General features: G+C 28.0%; 4 protein-coding genes across 4 annotated transcripts; 1 reads left to right on the top strand and 3 right to left on the bottom strand.

The window, feature by feature from the left end:
• Positions 1–459: 459 nt before the first annotated feature.
• On the bottom strand, positions 460–4,475 carry LOC110644228 (uncharacterized). Its single transcript, XM_058139059.1, has 8 exons — positions 4,459–4,475; positions 4,123–4,298; positions 3,915–4,034; positions 2,415–2,578; positions 2,139–2,228; positions 1,701–1,859; positions 878–959; positions 460–675 (listed from the first exon to the last, which is right to left on the bottom strand). Exons 1-8 carry the CDS (start codon positions 4,473–4,475, stop codon positions 665–667), a joined length of 819 nt encoding a protein of 272 aa, XP_057995042.1. The 3' UTR covers positions 460–664.
• Positions 4,476–5,350: 875 nt separating this feature from the next.
• Positions 5,351–6,146, bottom strand: LOC110644218 (agamous-like MADS-box protein AGL61). Its single transcript, XM_021796910.2, has one exon. It carries the CDS (start codon positions 5,987–5,989, stop codon positions 5,456–5,458), a length of 534 nt encoding a protein of 177 aa, XP_021652602.2. The 5' UTR covers positions 5,990–6,146; the 3' UTR covers positions 5,351–5,455.
• A 3,328-nt stretch (positions 6,147–9,474) lies between these two features.
• Positions 9,475–9,978, top strand: LOC110644213 (uncharacterized). The gene has a single exon (XM_021796906.2). The coding sequence runs from the start codon at positions 9,475–9,477 to the stop codon at positions 9,976–9,978; it is 504 nt and encodes a 167-aa protein (XP_021652598.2).
• A 946-nt stretch (positions 9,979–10,924) lies between these two features.
• LOC110644220 (uncharacterized protein At3g17950) lies at positions 10,925–11,874 on the bottom strand. The gene is made up of 2 exons (XM_021796912.2): positions 11,619–11,874; positions 10,925–11,543 (listed from the first exon to the last, which is right to left on the bottom strand). Exons 1-2 carry the CDS (start codon positions 11,844–11,846, stop codon positions 11,046–11,048), a joined length of 726 nt encoding a protein of 241 aa, XP_021652604.2. The 5' UTR covers positions 11,847–11,874; the 3' UTR covers positions 10,925–11,045.
• Between the last annotated feature and the right edge of the window lie 226 nt (positions 11,875–12,100).

Raw genomic sequence — 12,100 nt, 5'->3', positions numbered from 1 at the left:
TTTTTACCATTAAACTGATTTTATTTGTCGTTCAAATTAATATTTATTTTTTTTCCTTTCCTTTTATTCTTTAACATGTTAAGATGTTTTTGTTTGACAAATAATTTTTAAAATTAAAATGAAATCACTAAAATAAAAATATTAGATACAATTATATAAAATTTGAAGAGATTTGAATTTTTTTTACCATTAAACCTATTTTATTTAAAATTTAAATTATTATTTGATATTTTCCTTCCCTTATTTATTCATTGTTATATCTAATAATTTTTTATTATCTTAGGACTTTTATTTTTTAAAAATTAATACTTTTCTATTATCATATTAAATTATATTTATTTTTATTGTATTAAAAAAATAATCTTGATTGAACAATAAATGGAAAATAATAAAAAAATAATATTTAATAAGAAGTTGAATAATTTATTCTTGTATAAATATGATAAAAATAAAGATATATAAAATATAAATATAATAATTTATTATAATAATAAAAAATTTCTTTTAAAAAAAATTCAACCGTTGGATCAATATGGGATTGAATCAGGACCTAGACCCGGGGACTTACGGTCTAGACCCAGACCCCTTGAACCATTAAACCGGAACCGCCGGTTTCAGCCCGGACGGAACTCTCGGCCAGGCCTACTATAAAGCAAGAACTCCATCATTCTGCAACTAAAAGGTCACATGTAAACAAATTAATCAACATCTCATATTTCAGTGGCTACGTACAAGGTAAATTCTGGGTTCTGTAAATTGATTCTCTCATAACTGTAGATACCATGATTGATTATCTTACAGAAATTTTGATGGACGTAAAGCTTACTTGAGCTAAGTTTAAATAGCAAGGCAAGTAAACTTTAATTAATCTGCTCACCCCTTGTTAGGATTTTCTTCTCTTCTTCGACTTCTTCAAGCAGTGCTGCTAACTCAGCTTCTGTCAAACCCTCTAACCGCTTCTGGAAAACCAAAATAAGGCCCAATTATATATTAGAGAGATATATGGCACAAAATTAAGATTTTAGTAAAGAGACAGACCAAGAATCTGTTCTATTTAAACTTCATTGTCTTGATGAAAAGGGAAATCAAGACGTGTTATGTGTTATGCCAATCTAAAGGAAGTCATCATGTTCTTGAAGTGCATGCCAATCAAGGTATATGATATGACATGTCAATCATCAGTCATCACAGCAAATGCACTTAAACAGATTCCGTGCACAGTGCAATCTTCAGGAATTTCACATGACATGGTTTTTGCAAATATCGAAAAAAAAAAAAATCATATATGTTCTGACATCCCCAAGAATGTTGCGAAGATTTAAGATTCTAGGTCCACAGGATGCTATGAAGTTACATCCCCATTGCACGAGACTCCCCATCTTCCGAGGGTTGGGAGAGAATTGTTTATGTTTCTACCACTCTATGTGAATTTCTAGTTGCAAAGTGACTTCCTATTCTTTCCGACATCATATATATTAATACAAAAACAAAAGGGTGAAGTATAAAGCTTTTGTAGAATATCCAATGGTATAAATCATTTTGATTTTCCAGTGAAAGAAATGCAGCCTCAATGGTATGCAAAGAAAAGCCTGCTTTCTGAATATATTTAAAATATAAAATAACACATCATATGCATAATTCATTGGCAAACAAGTATTAATTTTCCTAGACATCAGAAGACAAATCTAAATAGATCGTACCTGCATGACTTTGTTTTCATAGTCACGCAGTTGTTGAGCATACGTCATTTCCTTGTTTGACACCCTAAAGATATACGTTGAAATCCATCCGACTGTTAGGCCTAAAACCAGTACCAATTGAACAACATTCCCTGCTTGTAAAGGATCCACTCCAGCAAACTGCAGAATGCATAAGCAATAACAATAATAAGATTACGTGAAGAGCAAACCCGATGCACGGAATGCATCCATGATTTGGCAAACAATTCAGGCAAATAAGTGAAATTAACTACAGCAAATACTTTACTCAGGTGTCCTTTCAATGGCTAAGCATTTATCTAGATGTACATAAAAATAGTTTCCTCAGCAAAGAAAGAACAATAAACTGGATGACAATGAAGAGGAAGCAGAAAAAGGAAATTGAAAGTAGGAATGGTAATATAAGAAAAGTAAGGATACCTCCAGTCCACTTTTCAATCCAATGCCAAGAACAGTAACTCCAATTCCAATCAATAAAACATCCTTCCTAGTGTATCCAAAAGGTGTCTGCTGTAGGAATAAGTAAAAGATATGATTTAATGAGCAAAAATGTCCACTTCAATACAATAGAATAAATGTGATGACTTAAGCAGTCGTTTTAGGTGTGCAGATAGTTATGATCTAAGTCAATGAAACTAAATTACCCAAGATGACTTTGGGAAGAAAAACAATTCTAAAATAGCTGTTCATACATGCCTTGCCTTGATCAGAGGAAACATCTTCATTGTTATTGGAGTCTGAGGAGCTGCTACTTCTAGGGATAATAAAGTTAATTTTCTTTGACATCATGCTGCTGGATCCTCTTCTTGGATTTTCCAAGAATGCGACCCTTCTACAAAAGCTTTGTGAAATTAATCTCCCTGAAATTGAATGGGAAAATAGAATCAGCAGACAAAAGCTATTAGTAACACTGTAAACCTTGATACAAAATCACTAGTTATGTTTTATTTAAAATGTCAACTATGACTATAACCCAAAATCGCTCAGAGTGGAAAAAGCGAATCCATATAGCCAACCCAATTTTTTTTGAGTTGTCAACTATGACTATTGACAGTAAATTGTAAATGCATAGTTTTCATTTATAGAGGTGGATTTCATAGTTTTTGAATTGGGTATTGTCCGTAACAAATTCGAAAAGCAACAGGAAAGCATGTTGGAAGACTAACAAACAATAAGGATTTCTCTTTACTTGTAATCAACTGGAAAAGGAACACTAAAAAATTGTTTTCGGTATTTTTCTTTTCGGTTTGAAAATAGAGAGAGTAAAGGGTTATTTACTTTTTGTTTTCATCGAGATAGAGGACATAGAGGAAGAGTGATAAGAGAGAGCACAAGAAGGATCAAATAGAGAAAGAGAAAATGTGAGAGGAAAAAGAGAGTGATGATAGAGGGCGATATGAATTTCATATGTAATATTTTTTTTGAATTTTTTTATTTTACACTGTGGCACATATAAGGTTGGCTAGAGATATGAGGGGTTTTTGACGTGAGGGACTGAAGTGTAACAAATTATAAAGTTAAGGGATTTTATGGTAACAAACTGAAGACGAGGATGGACGTGTAATAATTTCAAAAGTTGAGGAACAACTAGTAAAAATTAGCCTCACGCAATGTTTATGCATTTTAGTCGGTAATCCTACATTTTTGCATTTGGATGGAGAACTAGAAATCCAATTATTTGAATTTTGTGTAACAAAGATGTGCGCTTATAAAGGCAGTTAAAAAGCAAATTTTCAACCAAACCCTTGGGTTGAAATTACTCTTTAGTAGATAATTCAAATTCGCTCACAGGAATTTTCATTCACACTCACTGATGTATCCAGAATAAAAAACCTAGGGATTACATGTCCTTTCAACTAATTTAAACAGAAATATCAAATTCAATCCATTCATATCAAATCCCTGTGGGCAAATGCATTACAGAGCTTAACTTTTCCACTAACTCATGTCAAATGCTGCCAATTTCTATCAATTAAATCCTCCGTCAAAAGCAACTTAATTAGCTAATAAAAATCTTGCATGAGCTTTACAGCAAGGCACTCTAAGAACCACAAAGCTTGCATCATACTATACAAAGATTGTAAAACCTAACAATTCAATGAATTAAAAGCATCCAAAGCAATGAATCACCATAACAAAGAAAGAAACAAAAATCATAGGATTTAGGTATTGCAAATAAACCAGGAAAACACTAACCTTGGAAATCTCCAGCTCCCAAATGCAATAATGGAATACTTGAAATACCCACATAGGAAATAGGTCTATTTCTGCAAAAAATGTTGCAATTTGGATTTCCATGAAGAAGAGAAGTCATCGCTGCACAAGAGAATTCATCCTGATAAAGTTAAATCATTAAAAAATAACTAAATAAAAGGAAAAAGGGAACCAATTCATATTTCATTACCTGGATGAGGATTGAAGAGGAAGAAAGCGGGTGGCTGGAAGTGACAGTGAGCGAGTTTCTCTAGCTTTATCTTGTAATTAAGTAAATTGAAGAAATCTTCTACCCCTGCTAAAAGGCAAACACTTGTAGTGCAAAACGCCACGTCGTTGAGTATGTTACCAGTAACTGGTTCTCTCCTTTTAGAAACAACAAAAACAATCTTGTTTTACGGGCTATTAAATTAATGACTGGCTCTTGTTTAAGCAACCAGAGATTTATCCATTTTAGTCAAATGGATTGAATTATCACATAGCTTATCAAATGGCAACACATTAGGATGCATAACAGGCAGAGTACGCGTGCGAATTATCCATTTAAGTCTTAAATTTAAACTTATTAATATTTATAAATTTATTTTAAATTTATTAAAATTTATCTCTAAGTATTTAAATTTATTTTAAACTCAATATTATTATATAAATAAAAATAAAATCTCTTTAATTTAATATATTTTAATTAAAATTTTAGATAAAAATATATTTAATTAGTAATTTATATTTTAAAATTTTAATAATTATATAAAATATTTAAATTTTATTTATTTAAAATATAATATATATAAAATATATAAATATTATTATAAAAATATATATTTTATATTTAATTATTTATTTATATAAACAAATTTAAATAATAAATATTTAACATATAAAATTTAAATCCTTATTATAAATATTATTTTTTTTTAAAAATTATTTTAAATTCAATTTTATATATATGTATATATATATATTACTTAATCGGATGCAATAACAAAATTTCTATCGCTTAAGCAAGGGTATGATCTGCAAGATAAAAGGGATGAGATTAAAATCCAACCGAATCCAAACTGCCTAATCCAATACAAAGAGGAAGAGACAATTTTAGTTCGATTCGAGCTCATAAGCCATTAACCGATTTCAATTCCGAATTGTTCTCAAGTCATTACAGTCCCAAGTCTATTTATCTCCTTTAAAAAAAAAAAATTAATAGTCGACGTAATCCAACCATGCTTCCCTAAGTTAAAATTAATCTTTGATTAAAAAATAATAATGTCTGAATGTAAATTTTATGAGAAAAAATTTTCATTAAAATTAACATAATTTTATTTTAAAAAATAAAAATAAATAAAAAAAATTTGTAAAATTATGAAATATGTTTGAATATAAATTATATAAAATATAAATTTTATTAAAATTATTATAATATTAATAATAATTTATTTTTATCACTAATTAATGTATCTTGAAAAGAAAAAAAATAATTAAAAAAAATAACAAACTTCAAGAAACTAAGAATGAAGATTCTTTTGCAGTCACTCAAAAAAATTTCTGGTCGCAGCTCTCCGCATCTTCATCTCCTCAATTCTCATAATCAAATTCCTCCTCAACCCTTCCAAGCTTGCCTTGTACTGTACAAGCTCCTTCATATCCAAATCCTCTATCGACTGTTGCCACCAGAACACATCCTCCACCTCCTCTTCCTCTTCCTCTTCCTCTTCCTCTTCCTCCGCAGGAAGATATAATTCACTAGTAGAGGCAGTGCTTATGCTTTCGGTTAGATAGCGACGAACGACTGAGTCCGCAGAAGGTTTACCAAAAGCGTAGGGTTTTCCCGCCGGGGAGAACGTGATGACGGCAGCTTCTACACCACATAAGTTGCATACTTCGCCGGCTTTTTTGAAAAGACCAGTGCGACGCTTTGAGAAAGCCAAGATTAGGCTCCTTCTGTCTTGTATTTTCTTGATTTCAATTCTTCTCCGCCCCCTACCGCCTCTTCTCCACTCCCTAGCGCCTCTTCTCCGGGATTGCTCCGGCGGCGCATCGGAGTCTGCCGCGGTGATTTCCATTTGCAGAACAGAATAAAGAAGAGTAACCAAATTAAGGGTGCAGAACAGGACAAACAAGAGCAGCCAAATTAGGGCATATATAGGGTTGCGATGAGAGAGATTATATCCTTTATGAATTATATTTCCTAATTGAATAGAAGTCCAAATATCAGAAGTATAAATAAGCCTACTTAAATTTTTTTTTTCTAAATAAACCTAAAACTTTCTTAAAATGTCAAGTAAGTCCTAACGCTTAGCAAGTGAAAACACACCCCCATTGCCTGAGAGTAAAAGTAATTTTTTAATATAATTTATATTTCTATATATTAATTAAAATTAAAAAATATATATTTTCCTCTCCTCAAGCAAAAGTTGTGGGTCCTTCCCTCTCTATATTAATTTATAAAAAATAAAAATTTTAATTAGAATTTCAAAAAAATTTATTATTAAACTTAATCGATTTAAATTAAAATTAAAAAACTTTATGATTTGATCTTTAATTATTATTTTCAATTAGCGACTTTGACCCAAAACCCTTCAGCCACCAAATCGAAAACACTTATTTTAGACAGATTTTATAAATTATAAATAAATTAATTTTAAAAACGTGAAAAAGATTTAAAATTCTTAGGTTATTAGAAAATATTTTTAAAGGATATTTATTCATTTATTTATTTTAAAATTATAGAATCCCAAATTAAATCTTAACTTAATTAGTATAAAATTTAATAAATTAATCATGTAGAAATTATTTCAATCCATTTAGTTTGATATTAATTTAATATGTATTAAAATTTTTATTTATTTTATTTTAACTTATTAATTTGATATCATAAATTGAAAAAGATATATTTGATAGTGTTAATAATAGAACAATTATTCAACATTTTCAAACTATGAAAACTCATCAATGACAATTATAATTTTTTTAAAGTTAAATATGTATATATATTTAAATAAAATTTACCCACTAAATAAAATTTATAGTCTTATCACTATTGTGGCGATTTATAGGAGTGTGAGATTTCGAGTTTGAATTTCAGTCGAACCCATTATAAGTTGTATTTTTTATTTATATTTCCTCATACTGAAATTAAATACAAATGATTAATTTTTTTTTTATTTTTGACATAAATAGATAAATAAATTTTTTTCTTTTTATGAGGTATGGTGAAATAGATCATATGTATATATAAAATAAAATGAATTGTGCATATTGTGGGTGGTCCTTCCTATTTCCCAACTTTGGATCATTAATTAATTAATTAACAGGGAGACTTGAATTTGAAAAAATAAATTTATATTTAATTTATACATTTTAATTATAATGATGAAAATTTATAATGGATGGTAGAGTGAATTTAATATAAATTTTATTTTATTTTATTTTATTTGTTTCAACTAACATTTAAATTTAAAAATAATATTAATACTATTAAATTTTGAAATAAAATTAATTTTGGTTCAAGGGAAAAGAATTCTTTAAACCAGAGACTTTCTCTTAAGTTTCATTTGAAATTTTGATTAATAAAAAAAAAAAAATACATTAAAACTGAATTTTGGAGAAGTCATATTATTGAAAAAAATCTTAAAAATATTTTATTATTTTAAAGTTATTATAATTAAAATTAAAAATATTTGATAAATATTTTTTAATAATACTTTAAATAATTAAATTAGAAGGGGTAGAAGTTAGGTGAAGTGCACACAGATCATAGAGAAGAAAGGAATAGCTTGTCACCATATCCCAATCATTAGTTTGGTAGCATCTTTAAGTGCGCTTTGCTAAATGTCCCAATCTTTTGTCCATGCCTCACCCATGTTCATTTCCTCATCTAAATAAACAAATTACAACTTTAATAATAATAATAACAATAAAAAATAAAATTTAAAAAAATTTGAAAGCAATAGGGTGACATGTTTTTTTTTTCCTATTTTATTAGTCTTTTTATTGATATATGTTAAATAATTTTGACAAATAATTAAAAACAATCTATTAATTAACATATGCTTTCTCTCTTCATTCCATTTGATTATGAATAATCAAAATTAATATATGGAAAGATTATTTAGTGCACTAGCCTATTAGATTTAATATAAAAAATTAATATAAAAATAAAATTAATCCAAATTTTATGAAAATAAAATTAATATGATTCTATATATTTAAAATTAAATTAACACTTCTAAATTTAAAAATTTTTATATTTTATTAGATTATTTACTAATTTAAATTTTTATAATATTTTGATTAAAAAAATTTGAGTAGGCTAAATGAAAAGTTATGTTTGAAATATAGTTTATAGTGTTTTAAAAATAAATTGTTTAAAAAATATATTTTTTATATAATTTTTAAAGTAAAAACTTTTAAAAGAAATAAAAAAAATCCCTTTTCTCTTTATTAAATGTCGACTTTGATTTAAATATTTTTAAATTTCAATTATTAAAATCTTATGTCATATGAAATCATAATAGTTATTTAAAATTTTATTTTGTAATCTTTTAAGAATATTAAATTTTTTAAATTCACAATTTTAGGCATTATAAAATTCTGCTCATTGTATTGTATATCTCCAAAAATAAATTTTTATTAAATTTTCTGTTAAATTAGAACAAGAGGAATTGTTTCAAAAAAATTATATTAATATATATTTAAATAATTATTCACTAAAAAAATTATTTATAAAATTTAGACATTTATTTTCAAAACATATCTTATATTTAAATTATAAGAATTTTAATAATGATATTTAAAAAATTACCACATGACATGTTTTTTTTTTCCAATTTTATTAGTTTTTTAATTGATATATGTTAAATAATTTTGAGAAAATAATCTATTAATTAACATATTTACTTATTAACACAACTTGAAATAAAATTATAATTAATTAAAAATTTTGTCATTAACTAAATTTTACAATATAATTATTACAATATGAATATATAAAATATAGAAAAATATATATTAAATTATTTTATTAAAATAAAATAATAAATAATTTGCATAATGTGAAGGGAAAACCAAAATTACTTTGACCCCTTAAAATAAAATCTTGACTATGCCAACTCCATGCTTTCTTATTAACAATTAGGTGGAGTTTATCCTTCTTATTTCATAGAAAATCCACAAGAACATTAAATTTATGTGCTCAGAATTTTCATAGACACACCCATATTTTTATTTTTGATAAAAAAAATAATTATTAATTATTGTAATTACTAATTTGACCACTAATTGACGACAGCTGATATCAGCTTATGATCTAAACATGCCCTAATTAAGTTGCATGAAGAATTCATGCATCTACCTGTAAGCCTATGAATGATATAGTTTAATCTCAATTGAAAAATATGGAGATGGAAGAGTGAAGGCATTGCCTAATCTTAGACAAGGACCCTCTCTCTTGTCTCTTTCTTAACTACCATTTCATCTCCAACTTAAAAATATAATGACCCATTTCCACAAACTCCATCAACCTTCTCTCTCTCTCTCTCTCTCTCTCATGGGTAACGCAACTTCTTGTGCTCCTTCCAATGGAGTGGTAAAGGTCCTGCTGCTCTCCAATGGTTCCTTACAAATCTACACAAAGCCAGTAAAAGCAGCAGAGCTGATGCTAGAAAACCCTGGAAATTTTCTCTGTGATTTCAGCAGTCTCAAAGTTGGCCAAAGAATTCATGGTGTATCAGCTGATGAAGAGCTAGAGAGACGCCAACTCTACTTTCTTCTTCCTATGGACCTGCTCTACTCTGCGCTTACACAGGAGGAAATGGCTTCTTTTACCTGCCAGGCAAGCAAAGCTTTCAAGAACAATAATAATCATTTTGGCAAGGTTCTTGGTGAGTTTTGCATTTTTCCTTCAGAGATTAAGACAATGGATCATATTGGTTCAACCAGCACTGATGATGATGATGATGATGAGCCAAAGCTTGTGGAGAGATTCTCCAAGCAAAGATCATGGAAGCCTGCTTTGGAGACCATCGTTGAAACTCCATGGAGGCCAATCTGATGCAATATAATTTTTTTTCTTATTTTATTTATATTTTTTTCTTATTTCAAAGAGATCACCTGAATTATTTATTAATTTATTATATTCTTTATGGGAATTTATTGGCTGATATGTTAGAAGTAGGATCAGTATAGTGAGTTATTGTCAATCAAGTTCATTTTATAATTAAAATTTGCTTTTTATATATATTTGATTAATCACTTTAATTAACTAGAGATGATTCTATCATCTAAGGCTACCAAACCCATTTGTATAATTTAATCAAAATTGTTGTTACCATAAACTCATCCCTCTTTTCCTTTGCCCAATTTCAAATAGAAATTTCTTTTTATTTTATGTAACACTTTAAACTAATTAATAAATGGGATAATTGTAAAAAAAATATATGTATTTTTTAAATTTTGTAATTTAATTTCGAACAACATTAATAATTTTATTTATATTATAAAAATTATTAATTAAATTTTAAAATTTTTAATTCTTACTGATTCTACTCTATTTTTAAAAAAATTAATATATCCAGCATTATATAAAAATATAATTTTAATAATATATAATATTTTTTAAATAACGTACTAAATATAATATGTTCTTTTATTTATTTATATAATATATAAATATATAAAAGAGAAAAAAAATATTGAGTTTATCTAAAATATTTTCATTATTTTTATTATTTTAAATTATAATTATATAAATTTTATTATTTAAATTATTTTTAATATTATTATTAATTTAAAATTTTTAACCTACTTATATTTAATATCTAATTACTTCAAAATAAAATTTTATAAAAAAAAATTAATTAAAATAAAAATTATTTTTTAAAAAATAATTCACATAGAAGTTTTGAAAAAAATATAATAATTTTAAAAAACAATTAACTAAAAAAATATATATATATATATTATTTCTCTTACTCGAAGAAAATAAAATAATCAATAAATTAATTTAAATTTTTACTTTCCTATTTTATTAACCCAATCAAAGAAAGCCTAAATACAATTTATAAATAAAAAGATAATTAAATTGAACAAAAATTTAAAAAAAAAATTGAAAATTTTAATTTATCCTACTCCACCGCTACAGATCCCCGTAAGTGATACCGGAAATCTACAAAGAATCCCAGCCGTTGATGTACCACCGTCAACCTCACTGGCCGGAGGCAGAACTCTCCCATCGGCAAACAGCATACGTCCATTTACTCCATTCCTCGGCTGAGCCACCATCACACCTGCAAGCTCCACGGCAGCATCACCGTAGAAAGCTCCATCTCCAAACCTCCTTTCAACCTCTAGAAATTCTCCAAGGGACGCCGGCTTTGCCTCTCCATCACTACAAAGCCTCCACCATCTTCGGCGCCGAAGGAGCTCCGCTGGATCTCTTTTATTCTTCTTTTTCTTGTTGTTGCTATCAGTGCCGGTGGACGACGAAGCAGCGCCGGCGCCAGCATTCGAGTTCGAGTCACGTGGCTGAGGGGACGCTCTGAAAGTAATGGCAGTTAAAGTGACGCCCATGAGAGTGCCTAATGTGGTGCTTCTATCATGGAAGAAGGAGCCTGTGGACTGGGGACCCAGAGAAAAATTAAAGAAGAATTAATCATGAAGAAATGGGTGTTGTGAGAAAGGGTGGATGGATACCTCAGTGTCGAGATCGGAGGAGGAGACGGCAGAGCTGTTCGGTGAAAACGGCGGTGGAAGCATGTCGTTGGTTGGATCTGACATCGCTCTCTCACTGTGGATGTGTAGTCTAGCAGTGTAGGGTAGCCAAGCGAGTAGCAAGCTTATACTTTTGCCAAGTATTGGGGGGTACGAGACGAGAAGAGAATGGAGAGAGTCGCAGAGAGAGACAACGAAGGTGAGGGTCATGATTTCATTGATTTGTCGTCTGTGTTAAATTATTTCTAAGAAGTGATATTACAATTTCAACCTCTTTTGAATAAGTCTTATGTAATATTGAGAATTCAGATTGAATTTTTTTTTAGGTAAAAATTAAAAACAATGAATATTTTTTTTAAATATATATTTTTTTAAATTAAAAATATTAATTTTTTTATTTTAAACATAAAATTAATAGAAAAAAATAAATGAATTAAACTTTTATAAAATTTTATTTTATCCGT

The sequence above is a fragment of the Hevea brasiliensis genome, chromosome 17 (genome assembly GCF_030052815.1).
Source record: "Hevea brasiliensis isolate MT/VB/25A 57/8 chromosome 17, ASM3005281v1, whole genome shotgun sequence".
NCBI lineage: Eukaryota > Viridiplantae > Streptophyta > Magnoliopsida > Malpighiales > Euphorbiaceae > Hevea > Hevea brasiliensis.
This window is presented reverse-complemented; position numbering and strand designations above follow the sequence as displayed.

Coding starts and splice junctions, on each gene's coding strand:
- LOC110644213 (XM_021796906.2), top strand. CDS start 9,475: ATGGGTAACGCAACTTCTTGTGCTCCTTCCAATGGAGTGGTAAAGGTC.
- LOC110644220 (XM_021796912.2), bottom strand. CDS start 11,846: ATGACCCTCACCTTCGTTGTCTCTCTCTGCGACTCTCTCCATTCTCTT. Junction 11,544..11,618: donor CCTCCGATCTCGACACTGAG/GTATCCATCCAC, acceptor CTGGGTCCCCAG/TCCACAGGCTCCTTCTTCCA.
- LOC110644218 (XM_021796910.2), bottom strand. CDS start 5,989: ATGGAAATCACCGCGGCAGACTCCGATGCGCCGCCGGAGCAATCCCGG.
- LOC110644228 (XM_058139059.1), bottom strand. Junction 4,035..4,122: donor CCTCTTCAATCCTCATCCAG/GTAATGAAATAT, acceptor TCTCTTGTGCAG/CGATGACTTCTCTTCTTCAT. Junction 2,579..3,914: donor GGGAGCTGGAGATTTCCAAG/GTTAGTGTTTTC, acceptor ATTCAATTTCAG/GGAGATTAATTTCACAAAGC.